The 20,414-nt window shown below is 35.8% G+C and overlaps 1 protein-coding gene across 1 annotated transcript in view; it reads right to left on the minus strand.

Moving 5' to 3' along the window:
- LRRC7 (leucine rich repeat containing 7) overlaps positions 1-20,414 on the minus strand; it is a 646,929-nt gene that overhangs the window by 174,726 nt on the left and 451,789 nt on the right. The window contains exon 9 of the mRNA XM_035018295.1: positions 7,267-7,330. Within this exon, the coding sequence (XP_034874186.1) occupies positions 7,267-7,330 (64 nt within the window). The remainder of the gene's footprint in view (positions 1-7,266; positions 7,331-20,414) is intronic.

Genomic DNA, 20,414 nt, shown 5'->3' on the forward strand with positions numbered 1-20,414 from the left:
ACACCCAAAAAACAAATAACCCAATTAAAAAATGGGCAGAGGACCTGAATAGACTATTTTTCCAAAGAAGACATACAGATGGCCAAGAGACACAAGAAAAGATGCTCAACATCACTCATCATCAGTGAAATGCAAATGAAACCACTATGGGCTATCACCTTACACCTGTCAGAACAGCTAAAATCAAAAACACAAGAAACAACAAGTGTTGGCGAGGATGTGGAGAAAAAGGAACCCTCTTGCACTGTTGGTGGGAATGCACACTGGTGCAGCCACTCTGGAAAACAGTATGGAGGTTCTTCAAAAGTTAAAAATAGAATACCCTATGATCCAGCAATCACACGACTGGATATTTACCCAAAAAACACAAAAACACTAATTCAGGTACATGCACCCCTATATTTATTTCAGCATTATGTACAACAGCCAAATTATGGAAGCAGCCCAAGTGTCCACTGATAGATGAATGGATAAAGATGTGGTATATATATATATATACTATTATTCAGCCATAAAAAAGAAAGAAATCTTGCCATTTGCAACAACATGGATGAAGCTAGAGTTAATGCTAAGTGAAATAAGTCAGTCAGAGAAAGACAAATACCATATGATCTCACTCATATGTGGAATTTAAGAAACAAAACAAATGAGCAAAGGGGAAAAAAGAGACAAACCAGGAAACAGACCCTTAACTTTAGAGAACAAACTGATGGTTGCCAGGGGAGAGGTGGATGGGGGGATGGGTAAAATAAGTGATGGGGATTAAAGAGTACACTTATCATGATGAGAGCTGACTAATGTACAGAGCTGCTGAATCACTGTATTGTATACTTGAAACTAGTAGAATATTGTATGTTAACTATACTGTAATTAAAATAAAAAACTTAATAAAAATAATAAAACAATACATATTTAATATCTTAAAAAAATCCTCTATATAATTTACAGCATTAACAGATGAAGAAGAAAAAATGTTATCATCAGATAAAAATTGTTATAGAGTTTGGCATCTTCTCATGATAAATTTTCTCAGTAATCTAGAAATAGGAAGGTATATTCTGAACTTAATAAAGACTATCTATGCAAAACTTATAGTAAAGAATATTCTTAATAACAAAATATTATATGCATTCCTATTAATATCAGAAATCACACAGTAACATTTGCTTCTATTCAACCATTCTCAGATTATTTGATTACCTACATAGAAATCTCTAACCTATAGACAAATTATTTATATCAATAAGAGGGTTTAGCTGGTAGCTAAATATAAATTTAAAAAATCAAGTGGATTATTGTATACCTGCAATAAAACATTGGGGACTATAATTTTTGAAAATGTACATTTATAACTCCAACAAAATGATAGAGTATTTGGAAATAAACTAAAAATGTGTAAAACCTTTTTTGAAGAAAATTATAAAACTTCACTGAAAGATATTAAAATGGATAAATAAATTGGAGATACGTCATGCATAAAGAGACTCAATATCATAAAAATATCAATTCACCATAAACCAATGAAAATTAATTTATTCTAATTTCTAATAAAATCCCAATGACATTTTTCCCTTTTAAGGAACTTGATAAACTAATTCTAAAATTTGTACAAAAACTAAATGTCCAGATGCCTACATTGTAGAGATTTATTCTATCAGATATCAAAAACATTGTGCTACTTAAGATGGTGTGGTTTTGGTACCCAGATCATAAACCAGCCAATGAAGAAGGTAACTTACGAATATATGGAAAGCCTATTTTGTTAAGAGGTTGCACTCATTCAGGGGGAAAGGAAGGACTGTTTATAAATGTTGCTTGGAAAACTATTTTTTTCATAAAAAAATAATACATTCAATGTAAAATAATTAAGCCCAGATGGAAATACACCTGACTATAAATAATGAAACCATCAAGGTTTTAGAAGAAAACATATGAAAAGATCTATTTGACTTCGGGGAGGCAAGAACTTCTTAAGAAGGACATAAAATACGCTAGGCATAAAAAAAAGTATGCATATTATTACATTACAATTAAGAACCTCAAGTCATCAAGAGACACCAAGAAGAAAGTAAAAAGAAAACTGCAGAGACTGGGAGGAGGCATCTGTAGCACATATAACCAACAGAAGATTAGCATCTAGAATATATAATAGATCCCAGTATGTCTACAAGAAAAAGACATCCAATAGATAAATGAGCAAAAATACATAAACAGGCATTTCACAGAAGAGGAAACACAAACTGCCACCAACATATGGAAAAAGCACCAATCTCATGAGGGATCGGGGATAGGCAGATTCAGATCATAATGAGATGCCACTGTCAGCCATTATACTGGAAAAAATATGAAGTCTGACAATATCAAGCGTAGACGAAGATGTGGAGCTTGGGGGCACTTACAGGTGCTGGTAAGTGAGTACAACTGTTTTGAAAAAAAAAAAAAAAAAAACCACATTATTTTTCAAGTTGAATATGTGCACAATTAATGACTGGGAAATTCCACTTCTAAACATAAGCCTTAGAAAAATTCTTGCACATGTGTACTTAAAGGAATATTCACAGTAGCAATGTAATAAAAAAACTGGACAAAAATGATTGTGAAGAAAAAAGTAAGTTGTAGTATAGTCATATTTCTAGAAAGCCTGAGAACAAGCAAAGTGAAACAGTGTAATATTTAGACATACAAATGTGGGGTATGTTAAACGTAATTTAGGATTGTACTTGTCTCTGGGAATGAGGCAGAATTAGGTAAGAGCCTACAGGTAGCTGTATAGGACTGGTGATGCTCTAGTTCACAAAAATATGGCAGTGGGTTCACAGGGACGCATTTTAGTATGTTTTGTAACTTAAACATATACTACATATATTGTTTTATATGTATCACATTTGATATAATAAAATTTCAAGCCTCTCTGATTTTATTATTTTCTCTTAAGTTTGAATTTCAATTCACTATTTATTTTTTGGCTATTATTTGACAGTCTTCCTAATTCAGCTGCAGAGAAAGCTTCTAACTCATAATGTTTGTAAAGAATTTATTTGAATTTGATCATCATGCATTAATAGAATAGAATGCACACTATAATTTCAATTTGGTAAAACAGAACTATCTCTATAAAAACACATATAACCAGTACGAACTATGTCTCAGTTATAGTGCAATTTCAAATCTCACTTCTCCCTTCACTTGACCTCCCTTCACTGGAATAGCAGGAGATCAAGAATTCGGGCCTTTCCTGGGATCCTCCTCCCCAGTTATTCCTTTTAGGAGTGGTTTTGTGGCAGGGAGGGGAGTGGAGACCAGGGAACCTCCCACATAACAAGAGATGCTCCAGTGACCACCGTTCTCTCTGTTCTCCTTCACCACTGCCCACTGTGTCACTCAGACTGCTGTCAGCCCTTTGTGAGCCATGCCTGCCTGCCTGCATTACGTGGCTACACCCTGAACCACGCACAGACTACTCGGCAGTCCGCTCTTTGCCTCCTCTGGGCTCAGCTCTTTTCTCTTTCTGGTTTGCAAAGAAGCTTTCTTATTTTGTTTCTTAGAGCTTACTCTTGATGAAGGTTCCCATAGCAGAGTTTTTGGGGGCTCTGAGTGACACTTTTCTTATTATCTTTCAATACAGGGAAGGGAGAGAAAAGAGAATGAGAGGCTGGGAGCTGGAATCTGGGGCTTGATGGGGGGGATGGGCATATGCCCTCACATTGTTTCTGGATCCACCATTCCATCTTCCTCCAGGCTCTGCTGCTCAGTCTGCTTTCTTTTCCAGTATTCTCACTCATGGTGATTTGCTTTCAGGGCCTTGGTTATTTCCACTAACAGTGCAGGATGAATAGGACTCTTAGTCCATTGGACAGCTCTATATACATGTAAAATATATATACCTATCACAGAGCTCCTGGGCCCCATGGCAATCACTGAATCTGTTTTAGTGTCCTTGACCATTCTTTGACTTTGGGAAGCTCCTGATTATTCTGTGACAGTTAGAAGGCTGTCTACCAAGAGTATACAGAGGAGTTTTAAGAACTGATGTTATCCAACGCATCAACCTAATATGTCCCATCTCTAACCTGGCCCCGAATAATACTCATTTGATCTAATTAAAAAAATGATGGTGGCAGGGGGAGAATATACCAAAAACATTGATAATGGTTATATAAGGGAATGAGATCATGGATTACTTTTACTATAATTTTTACAATTCTTTTAACTTTTTAAATTTAAAAAAATGGGTATGTGTTAATTTTATATTGACAAAAATAAGCCATGAAAGAAACAACAATAATAAAAAACCTTTGAGAATCCATTATGTTCTCAGAACTTTGCCCAGTATTTTCTGGTGGTTACTGCTGTTAGAAATGTAAAATAATTCTTTCTGTTTAGAATCTTTCATTATGACAAAGGCAACCTTAAGTAGATCTTTCTACTTCAAACATAATTTAGTATATTTACATTGAGTCTCAAGAAAGCAAACGTCTGTTCTTTTTATTAGACTTTTACAGTGTAAGTTTTTTTTTGACTTATTATCATCCTCTCTGCATATCTGTCTCTTTAGAATGTCACACAAAATGAATTCTCTAACAGTAATCTCCTAGGTGTCAATACCTAGTTACAGAATGGAACTTATCCCCTTTCCTACACATGACATTGTTTCTAGAGGCCTCTTATCAAAGCAAATTTTCTTATTTTCTCATTAAAAGTTGTTACTTTCAGGGAAACAACAGCTAGTCCCACACATATGACTAATAAAAGCCAGACATCTGATTAAAAGTGATTGACAGAAATGTAAAATTCCATAATTATACTCCCCAACCCTCCTCCCTGCTGCCAATGCCAAGTAACTCAGTATTATCGAATAAGTGGTCCAGGGACAAATGAAAAACTTTTTTTTAGAGAGACTTGCTTTGTGATTAGCATGGAATACTGGGAGTTCAAAAATAAAAAAAATATGTTTCTCCTCAATGATGATTTCTTAGATACCGTAAAGCATAAGTTAAAATAACATGTTTTTTAAGTTTATTTTTACTATGTCTAATTTCAAAAACATATAAATATATCCTATTCATATTTTTGGTCCAAATATTTATAGACTTGATTTCCAAAGTCATATACCTGACAGAATCAAAATTCATAGAAACATATATTGAGTGTTTACTATAGATTCTCTTGCATGGAATTTTCCCAAAAAGCCTATGAGACAGATGACTTTTATACCCTTATTTTATTGAAGAGGACACTGAGGATAGAGAGTGAGCTACAGACCCAAAGATACCCGGCTAGCCAGGGACGGAATTGAGAGTCAAACCTCAGTTGTCTGAATCCACGGTCCATGTTCTTTCAACCACTAGACCTAGCTACTGGGCAGATTGTAGCTTTTTAACAATTGATTTTTAAACTCCCAGTATAAAACAGTTTGCTACGGCTATTCCCTACCCTTATCAACCTGTCTACCTACATTATTAATAAGTATCTACCTTAAAAAAGCCCGAGGTACATTGGATTATGTACTGAGTCGTTTTGCCCCCATATCTGTGTTGAGGTCACCTTGCAAACTGCCCTATGACCAAGTCGAGTACATCGAAAACAGGGCAAACCTGGTGGTGTGAGGAAGCAGGTGGAGGGAGGCTCTGAAGTTTATTTTCACTGGGCCTCTCTCAGTTAACACATCATGTGGACCCTCAGAGCCTGCACGTGGGCTATAGGGTCACTATTGGCATTAAGGCTAGTGAGATACCTTCACAACAGAAAGAGGGGGATGGACTGACCAGCCTGAAGCTGGAGGGGAGACAGGATAGAGACTAATATAGCTAACAGGCAATGAGAGCTGAGTGGTAGCAATGGGAGCAAGGGGGAGCTGGCCAGTGCTCACCTGAGCCCAAAGAACTGACTATGGTTTCAAAACTCCAGATTTAACACAGGGGGCAGGATCAGCTGCAGACATCAGGCCAGAGGCCAGCCTGTCTGCCAGCACACTTCTAAAAACCGGACTGAGACCAGGGAGTTCCTTTTCTTCAGAAAGACGTATAGCCTCCTTTGCACATGCCCAAATTCCATGTTATGAAGAGAGGCAGGGGAAGGTGCGAAGATACGTGACAGACAGAATTGTTATGCAAGGAGGATGAACACAACCCAAAGGGATCTTGTAACTTCTTAAATCAGACTATACTTTTAATTGCAGAAGACTAAATGTCAGCTTTTACCCTCAAGAAACAGTTGATAGAGGCTGGGATAATGGCCAGATTAGTTATGGTCAAAATCCAACAAGTTAATTTCTTTGCACATTCAAGATGAAGTGTGGATTATACCCTGTACACTGGCATTTATTGAGAATCCCTTTTTTCCAGGCCTGGTACATGCTTTATCTCATTTAATTCTCACGCTAACCCTGTAAAGAAGGAGCCATTAGCATTTCTATCTTAGAGAAACTGAAAAAGAGGCTTAGAGAGGCTAAGTAATTTGCCCAAGGTCACATTATTAGCAACACAGCTGGGAGAGAATAGTTGATTACTTAATTAAATGTTTTAACTTCAAAATAGTTAAAATATGTTTTAACTATTAATTGCATTTTTGAAATTTGAAGATGCTCAAGAGGAGACTGCTGAATTAGAAAGAGTCTGCTTATGAAGGACTATCTGCTTTCTAATTTGCATTTGAGATTTTGGTCTTCAGGCAAATTTTAAAGAAAGCTTAAGCCTGAAAGGAGCAGTCAGAATTCTGTCAATTTTGGCAGCAAGATGGAAATATGTGTTCACTAGAAAGAAACTTTCAGTACAATTGTAAATGGAAGGCCTTTAAACCCTCCTGTTCTCTAAGCATCCTCAAAGGCAGAAGTCTTCAAGGTATGAACTTTGAGTTAATCAAGTCTTGCTTGTCCAACGACATAAAAGCTGTGTAAGTTGGTGACCACTTTGAGCTCATTTCCATAAAGTTAACATGGCAACATGGCAAATAAGGGTTAAGCGAGATAATATATATGACACAATGAAGTTGGTGCCTGCTCATAGCTGGTGCTCAAAATTGTCAATTTGCATCTCCTTACTTCCTCCTCTTCTCTCTCTCTCTCCCCTTTTTAGTGAATCTAATACTCTCCAGTTCTCTATGGTTTACTATATAGTCAAACAGTCACTTTATTTCCTGGGTTTCATTTTGTTTTTATATTTAGAAATGCAAATGTGCACTTGGATAATTTAATACCTGGGGTTATAGAGACAAAATAAATAATCTCCTGGGGTGTATTTATAAAGTTTAGAAAATGCATTCGCTTACCAGCTCACTGAATTCATTATTGCCTAGGTCAAGTCTTTCCAACTGGGCCAGTTTGTGCATTGACCTATAACAGATGGGAAAAAATACTATTGTGAGGCAGTCCATCACACATTGCTCCAAAATACATTCCATTCACCCCCTGTCAGATTTACCTGGCTTTACAGTGCACAGAAATGGGAGTATTTTATAGAGAGGAGTAAACAGCAAATATATAATACATGCAAACTGCTACCTGCTTACCATATTTCCAAAAGCCAATCTATGGTGGAAATATAGAGCTGGCTGCTTAACACAAATCCAGGAAGCTTGTTAAATATCTATACCAGTAGGAGGTATAGGGTGGATCCACAACATCTACATTTTTAAGAATCATCACAGATTTGGGAACCAATGGATGAAACCAATTCTGAGCAAAGCATTCTAAAACCCCACAATATGGCCATCATTTCATCATCAATCTTGTCATTTTCCATTTCCCTACATGAACTTCTGTTATAGACAGACTGTTGTATTCATTGTCTCCTAAAGATACTGGCTGGGATACAGCTCTGTAAAACGGTAAAACCTTGAGCAAGAGTTGGTGCCAAAGGTAGAGGTATGTTGGCCAATGCCACATGTAATCAACATTTCTTAAGCCATTCTCAAATACAGCGTACCATGTAAGAAAAGATAGTGTTTTTCTGAGATCCAAGTTTTTTATCCTCCCACTAACCAGAATGCTATCCTTAAGTCCTGACTATACAGAAATTCTAGAGGCATCATTGACTCAAATCTTAGAAATTTTAGTTCCTTTATCTTTAAAATGGCTACAGTAATTATCTCATAATGCTTTTTTGAACATTAAAATACTATTATAATCCAGGCACTGTCAGGCACTCAGAAATGCAAAAATGTGTAATAACCCTTTGTTCATTCAGAAACTGTTATTGAAAGATTATGCATCAGACAATCTTTTGGAGTCTGGAGGACAGCAGTGAACAAAAGGGACAAAAACTCCTACCCAAAGGGACTTCACATTGCACTGGTGGGAGAATTACAATAAATTACAATATAATTAAGTATAAATACTAAAATAATTAAGTATAATAAAATAAAATATTAGAAGGTTATAAGTGCTATGGAGAAATCTTCAGCAGAAGAGGTATATATGAAGAATGGATATAGGGGGTTTGCAATTTTTAATAGGGAGATCCAGGTAAGCCCTTACCAAGAAAATAAAATTTGAGCCGAGACTTAAAGGAAATGAAAGAACATGCTAGTGCATGGACTTTAAAGCAGGAACATGTTGCTTGCTTGAAGACATCCTAGGAGACTATGTGGCTAAAGCAGAGTGAGGGAGGGGGAGCAAAGAGATGATAATGAGGAGTTAGATAATATGAGGGCTTATAGCCCAATGTTAAGATGTAGGCTTTGATTCTGACTAAGATGGAGGGTCACTAAAAGGTTTTGATCAAGGGTGTGATTGATGTGACTTATTTTAAAAAGATATCTGTGATTGCAGGCTTGTAAATAGACTGAGAAGGACAAAAGTGGAAGGCAGGAGATCAAATAGAAGACTAATGGAAGAAGCCAAATGAGAGGTAATGGTGGTTTGGAGCAGGGTGGTGCTAGTGAAGGCTTCTGAACATATTTAAGATTAGAGTCAAATGTTTTGTTGCTGAAATGTCTGTGAGGAGTAAGAGAAAGTAGAGTCAAATATAACTAAAAGTGTTTTGGTCTGAGCAACTACAAGGATGAAGTTGTAATTGATGGATAAGGGAGACAGGGTGGAACAGGGTTTTGGGTAGATCAGAGATTTGTTTTTAAATGCTCTCCATCCTACCACCACACCCTCCCCACATACAAAAAAGGTAAATATTCGCGGTGATGGATGTGTTAAGTAACCAGATGGGAGGACTCTTTTCACAATATATGCATACATCAAATAATCACCATATATACTTTGAATATCTTACATTTTATTTGTCCATTATACCACAATAAAATTGAAGAAAAAAAAGATGTTGAATTTGAAATTTCTATTGTAAAGTCAACTAAAAATGTCAAGCAGGGAGTTATATACACAAACCTAGAGTTTAGGGAAGAAGTCCAGTCAAGAGAGATAATTTGAGCATGGTCAGCAAAGAGACAGCATCAGGTCTTGAGAGTCTGAGATCACTAAGGGACTGAGTTAAATGAGATGAGAATAGGTCTGAGATGACATGAGGATGAGCCAACAAAGAAGACTGAGAAGTAACAAGGGTCAATCCGAGAGAAACCAGAAGAGTGTGAAGACGTGGAAATCAAGTAAAGAAAGTGTTTCAAGGTGAAGCAAGTGACAGATGGTGACAAAAACTGCTGATAGATCTGAGAACTGAGCATTTGATTTAACAACATGAAGATCAATAGTCATTCTGGGAAGATCAGTTTTCTGTTTTAAGCCTTTGCTAATGACATAAATATATTGATTTCCTATTATCTCTCAGGTATTAGGGTTATCAAGATGAAAGGTATTATTCATATTAACAAGTAGCTCATAATCTTGAGAGGTATTGATAAGAAAATGGATAGTTTTTTACCCAGTGGAGTAAGTGTTAGAAAATATATGTGTAGGTTTCTAAAGAGCACAGGGAGAGGTACTTTCTCAGTGTTGGGAGTAAAAGCCTTCACTGATGCTTAATTTTGGAGCATTGATCAGGCTATAGAATCAAAGGAGATGGCCTTTTTTGAAGGAAATGTCAAACGGGTGGGTTGAAAGAGATTATGGCCCATTTCAAGGAACTGTGGGTTAATAAAAACAGTAAGAAAAATAGTAAGAAATAAGAAATAATATGTAGGCAATGGCCATATCATAAAGTCATCCATGTCAAGCCAGGGAGTCTGAGTTTTAACTTGAAGGCAATGGAAGCCTTTAGGATGTAGATTGGCAAGATGTATCAGATTTGTACTTTAGAAAGCTCACTCTGGCAGCTTGGAATGATGTGAGAAATGGGGAGAGGATGTGCTAGCAAAGGGGCCAAATAAGACTGTCCTGAAATGTATGTAAGATATAAGTGGGGCCAGAAATAAGATAAAGGCAGTATGGATGGCACTGTGGGCAATGAGAGATGCTCTGGTGAAGACATAGCTTGATGATGATGACTGACTGGGTGTGGGACATAAAGGAGAGGAAGGAATTTAAAATAGTTTCTGGATTTAGTATCAGTGTGGGAATATTGGAATGGAATTAAAGTGTGTGTGTGTGTCTGTGTGTGTCTGAGAGAGAGAGAGAGAGAAAGGTGGGGTGGGGAAGAGAGACTAGCACTCAGGTAAAAGTCTTGACTGGAAATAAAAATTAAAAAATAAATAAGGGATATTTTTTGTCTATTCCACCTGAAAATTATCCCCCTTTTTTAGCTCACATACCATTTGTTTTCTTTTTCATGATTTACTTGATATTTACCACTTGCTTCCTTGAACTGTCAGTTTTTTTCATATGTATATGCCTCCTTTTTCCACTCAGATCTTAAAATATGTTTCAAGATGACCAGAAGGGCCTCTGTGGGACCACGAGTCCAAAGATGGTTTTGAAACTGTGGCCAGCATTGTAAGAAGAACATCTGCCTCACCTCTTGCCAAATCTATACCACTGAATAGGTGCTTCTAGGAAAGGGGATGGTAGTGGCTGGGCCCCATGAAAAGAGAATTAGATTTTCTTCTGAGCCTGGGAATATTGAGGAATGGCAAGTTCTTGCAAATCTTGTTCCTAGAGTACACAGCCCAACAAGAAAATGATGAGCACCAAAGCCTTGAGAGCCAAGGTGAAGGACCAAGTGGCCAGGTGTGGCAAGTGAATGAGAAATAACCATAGGAGTAGCAGAACCACCTGCATTTGCCTTAACCATGTAGCCTTAGGCAACAAATATTCTAGTGAGAACCACCATGAGCTGAAGACCAGAGGCCTTTCCACAATTTTCTGGATTTATGAATTCTGTAGTTCTCACTGATTCCCAAGGAAAGTATCACATAAGCCTGAGAATAAATTTTTTTTCCCAGACTTAGTAGTGGAGAACCAAGACAAAATTAATTTTATTAAATGAAGAAATAGGGATGTCTTATACCTGAGTGTCCTAAAACAAATTTTATTAATTCTAGGATGTATATTTTCTCTACGCTAAATATTAGTGACTTCTTAAATCATCCCTTGTGTGTTAGGATTTCCAGGCCCCTAAACACTAGGATTATCTTAATCAATGTTTCTTGTCCAAAACAGGGCCAGGTCCAAATCTGGCACCTCTGTTTTTGTAAGTAAAGCTTTATTGGAACACAGCCATATCCATTTGTTAACATATTATCTATGGCTGTTTTTCACCACAACAGTGGAATTGAGTAGTTGAGACAGAGATCATATGGACCACAGAATCCAAAACATTTCCTATTTCTGAGGGCCAGGTGGCACGCAGAATTGAACACTATTCTCTAGATGAGGGCTGACTAAGACAATGTATAAAGAAAATATTATTTCTTATGTGTATCAGGGTAGTTTAAGTTTGGTTTCTTTTGTGAAGTGATAGTCTCTATCTCACTGCTAAGCATTTTTCTCTTCCCATGCTAGTCTTAGGCTACTACTTCTGAAACCCTTGGTTCATAAATTCATACCTAGAAACCATATTTTAAATGTGTAACCTGGCTTCCTACCATTCCTTTGCCATTCTTCTGAATGGGCAACATTTTTCCTTTTGCTTGTTCTGGTACAACAAAAAAAGGCTTCCCCATGAGGTTTTCTGAACTTTTCCTGAAGCTTATTTAAGTTCTGTTATGTAAAATAGCATTTCTTTTATCTTAATTTTATCTCATTTTATTTTTTCTGATTTTCATTTCCATCGATGTTTATTACTGTTACCAAAGTTTCCTTCCATCATTACGTTCTTCTGTTTTTGAGTTGTCTTTCCAATATATGATTTCTTACATTTTATATATTTAAAAGTATTATATTCTTACTTCTGCTTTTTGAAGTTATCATTCAGTATTAGTTCTTACATTTTTATACCTTTAAAACTGACTGCCTCTACCCACAAGATTTTAGACAGTCCATAACACAGCCTACTGCTTTTCTTGTTCATGTGCTAGTTAGTAAACTATAATTGTTCTGTCAAATTGTCAACAAATGTTCCTTTTAGCTGAATGTATGTAATAGGTTTTACATTTCATCAGGATATAAACAAGTAAGATTTGTGAGAAAAATAAAATAGACTCCATGGAATTTGGTGTTTGTGATGTTCTTTGTTAGTACTCATTCATTCACTTAAGTTTGTGCTTCTTATGGCAGGCACCATGTGGACATAGGAGTTACCAAGATTTCTGGGATGCAGGGTTTCTCAACTTGGCACTACTAACATTTTGGACAGGTAAATTCTTTGATACAGGGGCCTACTGTGTGTACTATAGAATGTTTATCACATCCTACACAGTCTCTACTCCAGAAAGACTTATTTTCTAAATGGGAATGACCTTTAAAAAAATAATTAGTTCACAGGGTGATAAGTGCTAAAGCAAAAATATGTACAGATTGCCATAGGAGCTCAGAGGAAGGAACATCTAATAGTTTAGTAATTAGAGGAAACTTTAAGAAGAGGTGACATTTCATCTGGGTTTTGGAGAACTTTGCTATATGAATCATAACTATTTACCTATGTGAAAAGAAACAATGAAAATACTAAAAGAGCACATCTAAAGGTGAGGTTCTGAGATTGTAGCTTAAATCCACAATATTAACATGTATCCTTGAAGGATATAAAAGATTTTGGTCCAAAGAAACTCTAAAAATTCCCATTGCAATTTGTTGCAGGAAACCCTATTGCCCTACCCTCCTGGCTGGACAAGGGGATTTCTAGAATGCTGCTATCTTGTGCACCGAGGGATGGTTAGCAGATTATCAGCAGCACTCTCTGCAGTTTTCACGACCAACATATTTCCACACGTTGTCAAATGTTCCCTGGTTGGCGACGCAGGGTGAGGTTGGGGGGTGGGAATCATCTGTAGGTGAGATCCACCATGCAAGAGGAATAATTCAGGCCTTTATCTCCTCTCCTTACTGATTAGTGGGAGGGTGAGCATCTTACTTTCATTTGTTTACCTCCTTAGTCTACCAGTGGGTTCCCATGTGGGCTGTCCTTATGTGATTCACACCAGCCTGCTTGAGGGATGCACTCATTTGACTATGCTCCTTCCTTACCATAAGCACCTGTGGGTCAGGGGGGCCTATCTCTCCATCCCCACTGGGGAATCCAGCTGGTGTGATTTCCCCTTACAAATGGCTGGCCTTGAAGACATGATCACCACCGTAGGTGAGAGAGCAAATGTTAGGACTTGGTCACAAGTTTGGGCCACATTCTCTGACAATCAAATGCTGACAATTTGATCTTCATCTGCCTGAATCAGATATCTTGCTGATTATTTAGATTCATTTATAAGTTCACCTAGTAATTTAAAGGTGCAAGTTCCAATGTAATTGGTTGTATTAAATAATGTTAACAAGCTATGGTCATATTATATAAATAAAAATTATAGAAATGTTTAAATTTCTATGATTCTTACTTTTATCATTGTTGTTTCTCTTGACTGTAATGTTCTTCCCCTAAATCTTCCAAAAGCTGGTTGCTTTTCTTCAACTCTGCTGATTTGTTTTCTCCTCACAATAGTCCATTCCCCATTACCCAAAATAAAATCTCCTTTGCACCTTCACCTTCTATGTTATTTTCCTGTTTCATTTTATTCTTAACACTTACTACTGAAAATATTTATTATTTAATTAAATACTTTATTTTGTTTAATTAAATATTTAATACTGAAAATTAAAATCTTTTTTGTTTGCTTGCTAATTATTTTTACCCTGCTAGATTAAAACTCCATGCAAGCAAGTAACTTGTCAGTCTTATTCACAGCAAAATAGCTTCTCAGTCAGTGTTGTTTAATGAAGACATTCACCCATGCATGAATGAATGTTTCTTTATCAGCAAGAGATTTGAATTCTAGAATATTTACAAAGACAAACCGCTCAATTTTTATCAGGTACCTACAATTAATTAACAGTTGCCAAGGAAGCAGCTACAATTAATTAAAGTTGCCTAGGAGATATCCTGATAGGCCTGTTTCAATAAATACTGTAATGAACATACATTAGCTCATTTATTATGAACTATACATGATGATAAAAAGAGATAAAGCTGACATTCACTAGTCTCTGGATATCTAAATCTTGTGTTACATGACCTAAGGACATTTTTAATAATAATTTTTTTTGAAATTCAAATAATAAGAAAATATTCTGTAAAATGTTTAGGTAAGTTTTTTGCACTATTGAATATCTGAAACCTAACAACAAAACTACGAATGTGGAGTACTTGAGGGCATGGACTCTGGATTCAGACTACTTGGGTCTGAATCCTGATTCTACCACTTACTAGTTGTTTGATTTTGAACAAATTAAAGCACATCTTTGCACCTCAATGCTCTCATCTGTAAGTGGAATGATAATAAGAATCCCTACTTCATAGAGTTGTGATGATTAAAATAGCTAATGTAGGAAAAGCACATAGATAGTGCCTGATATGTGGTAAATGCTCTATAAGAGTTAGCTATTAAAATAGTTAGGGAAGGCTTTCAGAGTTGGAAATAACTTAAGAGATTTTCTAGGTCAGAGTTTTCTAAAGTTTTCTTAAGCATTTATAAATGTTGCATGATTTTAAAAAATTTTCAGATGGCCAGTACATTTTGGCAAAGCTTGATAAAAATGTAAAATGGAGTATATCTTAAAATCTGGGATTGTGATACCTCCAGGATTTTTTATAATTCCAGTAAAATTAATGGACAGTGTTATATTAGTTTCAGGTGTACAATATAGTGATTCAACAATTCTATACATTACTCTGTGTTCATCGTAAGTGTGCTCTTAATCCCCCTTCCCTCTTTCACTCATCCCCCTTTCCTCTGATAACCACTGGTTTGTTCTGTACATTTAAGAATCTGTTTTGTTTGCCTCTTTTTTTTCTCTATTTCTTGAATTCTACATACAAGTGAAATCCTATGGTCTTTATCTTTCTCTGACTGATTTATTTCATTGATACCTCCAGTTTTGTTCTTCCTTTTTAAGATCGTTTTGGCTATTTGAGGTCTTTTGTGGTTCCATACAAATATTAAGATCATTTGTTCCAGTTCTGTGAAAAATCCTATTGGTATTCTGATAAGGATTGCATTAAATCTGTAGATTACTTTGGGTAGTATGGACATTTTAACAACATTTGTTCTCCCAATCCATGAGCATGGACTATCCTTCCATGTGTTTATGTCATCTTTAATTTATTTCATCAATGTTTTTATAGTTTTCAGTGTACAGATTGTTTCCTTCCTTGGTTAAGTTTATTTCCAGGTATTTTATTATTTTGGTGCAATTGTAAATGGGATTGTTTTCTTAATTTCTCTTTCTGCTACTTCATTATAATGTATAGAAATGCAACAGATTTCTGTATATTGTTTTTGTATCCTGTGACTTTCCTGAAATCATTTATCAGTTCTACTAGTTTTTCAGAGACTTTAGGGCTTCTTATATATTATATCATGTAATCTGCAAATAGTGGAAGTTTTAATTCTTATTGGCAGTACTTCTCAAGTGAAATATACAAAGGTTCATTGTGATTCTCTAACAGATGCAACTAATTTAGACTTCTTCCTGTCTATGTGACCAAGGGACATTTATTTTTTTCTTTCCTACAGACTAGGAGCACACTTTGAAAAACTTCTTTTTGCAGATGATGAAATTGAATTCTTGTCCATGAAAACACAAGCCTAGGCATATTTAAATAACATATTTGAATATTTAAATGTGATCAGATCATCCTCATTTGTCTGCTTGAAATTCTGACCTGTTAGGCTCTGTACCTCAGCTCCCAATATTCACTTTAGGCTCTCCTTCCATTTATGACTATTTTGGATATAGTTCTCTGGCCTGACTTACATATTTACCTTAAAGACCATGCTGTTTCTTGCCATTTGACCTTATGCACAACCTCAGTAAAGGGAAATATTCACTTCTTACTAGAGGAGAACTGCTGACTTGTTTAAGGTCCCATAGACAGTTAGTAAAAAGGCTGACTAAGAATGATAAGAGTAATTCTTTACCAAGCACTGGCCAGCCATCTATATATGGCCTGAAATGTTTAGATTGATTGTTGTTTAAATATGAATGTTTTTATGAAAAGCATGTGCTCTATAGCTCACCATAGTCTATGCCAGGGGCCAGCAACCTTTTTCTGTAAAGGGCCAGATTGGAAGTGTTTCAGACCCTGCAGTCCATATGATCTCTGTTTCAACTACTGATTTCTGCCATTGTAGTGCAAAAGTAGCCACAGATAATATATTAACACATGGACATGGCTTTGTTTCAATAAAGCTTTATTTACAAAAAACAGGGATGCCAGATTTGGACAATAAGTCTATATCACTGGTCTATATCACTCTTTAAAATCTCACATCTAGATGGCTTTATGGGTTTACAATTTAATTCTGGTCTCTAAAAACAGTGAAGTTTTCAAACCCTTGAATATAGCTATAATAAGATAAATTAAGAACTGAGAATATTAGGGAATTTCCATTAGATAACTATTTATATTCATTAACTATTTGAAATTCTCATTTCTTAGGGTGCATGCTATTGCAATCCAGGGACATTTGTTCTTAATACTGTCATTTTGGTTGTATTTATGAAAATTAAATCCTTACTAGCATGTTATTCCTTTATAGAATTTACCCAATTGCAAATCTGGAAAAAGATTCCACCTGGAATGGAATTTTCCAATGATGGAAAATAATGCAATATCTTGGTGCATCTGCATACAATGCATGATTTTCTTTTTATCAGATGCAGAGGTTTTATTTATTTAAATGTACAATTACCACACTACATCAAAAACTAATGATGTAATGTATGGTGATTAGCATAACATAATAATAAAAAAAATAAAGAAAGAAAAGAAAAAAAATGTACAATTACCCCACTGAAGCCACATAAAGTTGGCAGGACTATTGTTTCCCCATAAATTCCCAATGTAGTAACTTAGGTTTGCTGACTCTTGCAGAATTCTGCCAGTTTTTGGCATGGGTTTATGCATTCCAGCTTTTAACTTGTCTTTCAAATGTGCTCACTCTAATTAGTGGTTATTCATGGCACAAGCATAGGAAAACTCCTCTCACTTATTAATGTCCGATGTTTCTCTCTTATTAAAACGTAGGGAAAGAAAATATTGCCTTTCCATTTTGTTTAATCTGTGTCTTACGTTTAATGAACATTTGTATTTTATAATTTAGACCTGCCAAGTTTGCCACATTATCATGTTCTTCCCTTGTTAATGATTTCTGTTTAAATGACCCTCATATTATACATTTTTGAAAAAAAAAAATCATTCTTATAGCACAGGTACTAAGCACTAGAAGGCCCAGGAATTGATATTCTTTAGAAATGCAACTATGGACACAACTTATTTTGAGGAAAGATAAACTTATTATCTTTACAAATCAGGAAAAATTAAAATATAGTGCCTGATGGCAGAAAAAAACATAATTTCTATGATCAAATGTTTTATATAAAAATTCTGCCTTAATTATTACTATACCTTAAACCAGTGTCACAGCTACAATTTTTATTGGTCCCCATCATTTCAATTCAACTGCCTCCTAAGAACAAGAACAACAAAATGCTAAACTGGCTTCCTGGAATCTTCCAGATGGGTATGTAGCCAAACTAAACATCTATTACTTTGTCAAAGAATATTGGGAAGACAATTTTTTAGACAAGTTTGTTAATGCTTCTCATTTAGGATATTCTCCCCTGCAGTATATAAATTATTAGAATAAGCATTTAAAATATGTAATTTACATAAAGCTGTCACATATTTTGAGTATGTCCTTTGGAAATATATTTTCCTTTTAACCATTTAACATTTAAAGGCTTGTGTTGATTTTATGATGTCTTATTGGAAAAATTCTCCTTCTTGTAATTACTTATCTCTATTTTTGTGCAGAACATGACAGAAAGATTCTGAGTGAAGAAATAAACCCTTAAGTAACCTTTCAAGAATACTTCTATATAGTAAGATATACTTGTCCAGTGAAACAGATTAAAGTGAAAAACAGAACTATAAGGACAGCAACTGGGTATATAGGACAAATTCTGCATTGCTCCTTTCACTGAAAGGTCTGCTTAGGTAAAGGAGAAGCCCACATTTCATTCTTCTCTCTCTACAGTCTGCTTGGGTTTATAACCAGAACTAATCATTCATTCACTCTTTACATGAATTTTCCCACTGGCCAAAAATTATTGTGTATTCCTAACTCATGACAATGCAGAAATACGTAATTACACTTCTAAGGCTTTTTGAGCTCTTTGTGTGTGGTGGGAGGAAGGTGCCTTAATATAAGCAGGAACTATGACAATTATCTCCATGGATGGCTACCTGCTGGAACTGACACTTTCTAGTTTGCACTGCAGCAGTCCAATCAAATTGTTATGGAGAACAGAATCAGCTATGAGGATGCTCATTTTCACTACCATATATTGCAACCTACATTGTATGGTTATAAAGAGATTTTGAATGCTACTGAAAAAATACTTAGGTTTAAGCTTTTCTTTTCTTTTATTCTTATGTTAATCCCCATACATTACATCATTAGTTTTAGATGAAGTGTTCCATGATTCATTGTTTGTGCACAACACCCAGTGCTCCATGCAGAATGTGCCCTCCTCAATACCCACCACCAGGCTAACCCATCCTCCCACCCCCCTCCCCTCTAGAACCCTCAGTTTGTTTTTCAGAGTCTATTGTCTCTCATGGTTCGTCTACCCCTCCGATTTCCCCCGCCTCATTCTTCCCCTCCCGCTACCTTCTTCTTCTTCTTCTTTTTTTTTTTCTTAACATATATTGCATTATTTGTTTCAGAGGTACAGATCTGAGATTCAACTCTTATAGATAACTGAGCATGGAACAACAACAATGACAAGTTTTTCCTAAGATATTTCTTTAACACATACACATGTGTGTGCCTTGCGCATGTGCACACACACACACACACAATCACACACGATTCAGACTCATAGTTTCCTAGCTATACTTCATAGAAAAATTTATCACTGGTTACACTGGGCTTTCTAAATATTAATTCATGTACTTTTATATAAATTTGGCCTGAGATTATTGATACCCTAACTGATGTATAATATGGATGGATGCAACTCTGTCACTAAGGTGTCAGAGAATTTGAACTTTAGAGGATAAAAGCCTTTGAAAACAATCTGCTGCGTTAGCCAATGTTCTGGCCAATGTTCCCAGACAACTGTCATTACCCTCCCCTTTCTTCCTTGCCGGCAGTATGTGCTCTGCATCCGAGACTGGAAATGCCAGATAGCCACTAGGCACACCTCTTTTGAAGCTAGGACATGAACACATGACTCAGTTTTGGTCATTAGATCAGGAAGAGGAGGAGGAGAGATTCTGGGGTTGATGGATGAGGGAGATTCTGAGAAAAATTTTCCTCTTTGATTTAAGGGGGGGGGAGGGGACTTTTTTTCCCCTGTCCCCTTTATTCCTCATTTTTCATGGTTGGTTAGGAACGTGATGTCTAGAGATGCAGCACACACTGTGCAACCATATGAGGTAACAAGTCCAAGGATGAAAGCCAGTGTGCTGGGGAGAGCAGCACAGAAAAATGCAAAACGCCCAGGCCTTTGTTAAAATCATTGTTACTGAAACCAACTTCAAAACTGCTTACCCTGAGACTTTGTTATAAGCAACAATGTACCTACTATTCAAGGAGTCACTTTTATTCAGAATTCTGTTTCTTATAGCTAAAAGTATACTTTCTACTACACTCATTCTACCCTTCTAGTGTTTGGGGAATCATGAGATAAAGTACATTTTAAATGATTTTAAAAGAAATAGAAAGTATAAAGGAAAATATTTGCATGGGTTTATATGTTGATCATAAGGTTAAAAAAACATTTCTACAAATCATTTAGGGTAGTTGATAATTTTCTTCCTGCATTTGACCTCAATATTCTAGTTTTCAATTTTGACAATTTCATTTTCATAAAGTATTCTGTGTATTTTGGTGTGATGTCTGATGTTTATAATTTCTGCTTT

This window comes from Mirounga leonina, unplaced genomic scaffold, assembly GCF_011800145.1.
Source record: "Mirounga leonina isolate KUSES-001 unplaced genomic scaffold, KU_Mleo_1.0 Mir_173, whole genome shotgun sequence".
In the NCBI taxonomy this organism is placed as follows: Eukaryota; Metazoa; Chordata; class Mammalia; order Carnivora; family Phocidae; genus Mirounga; species Mirounga leonina.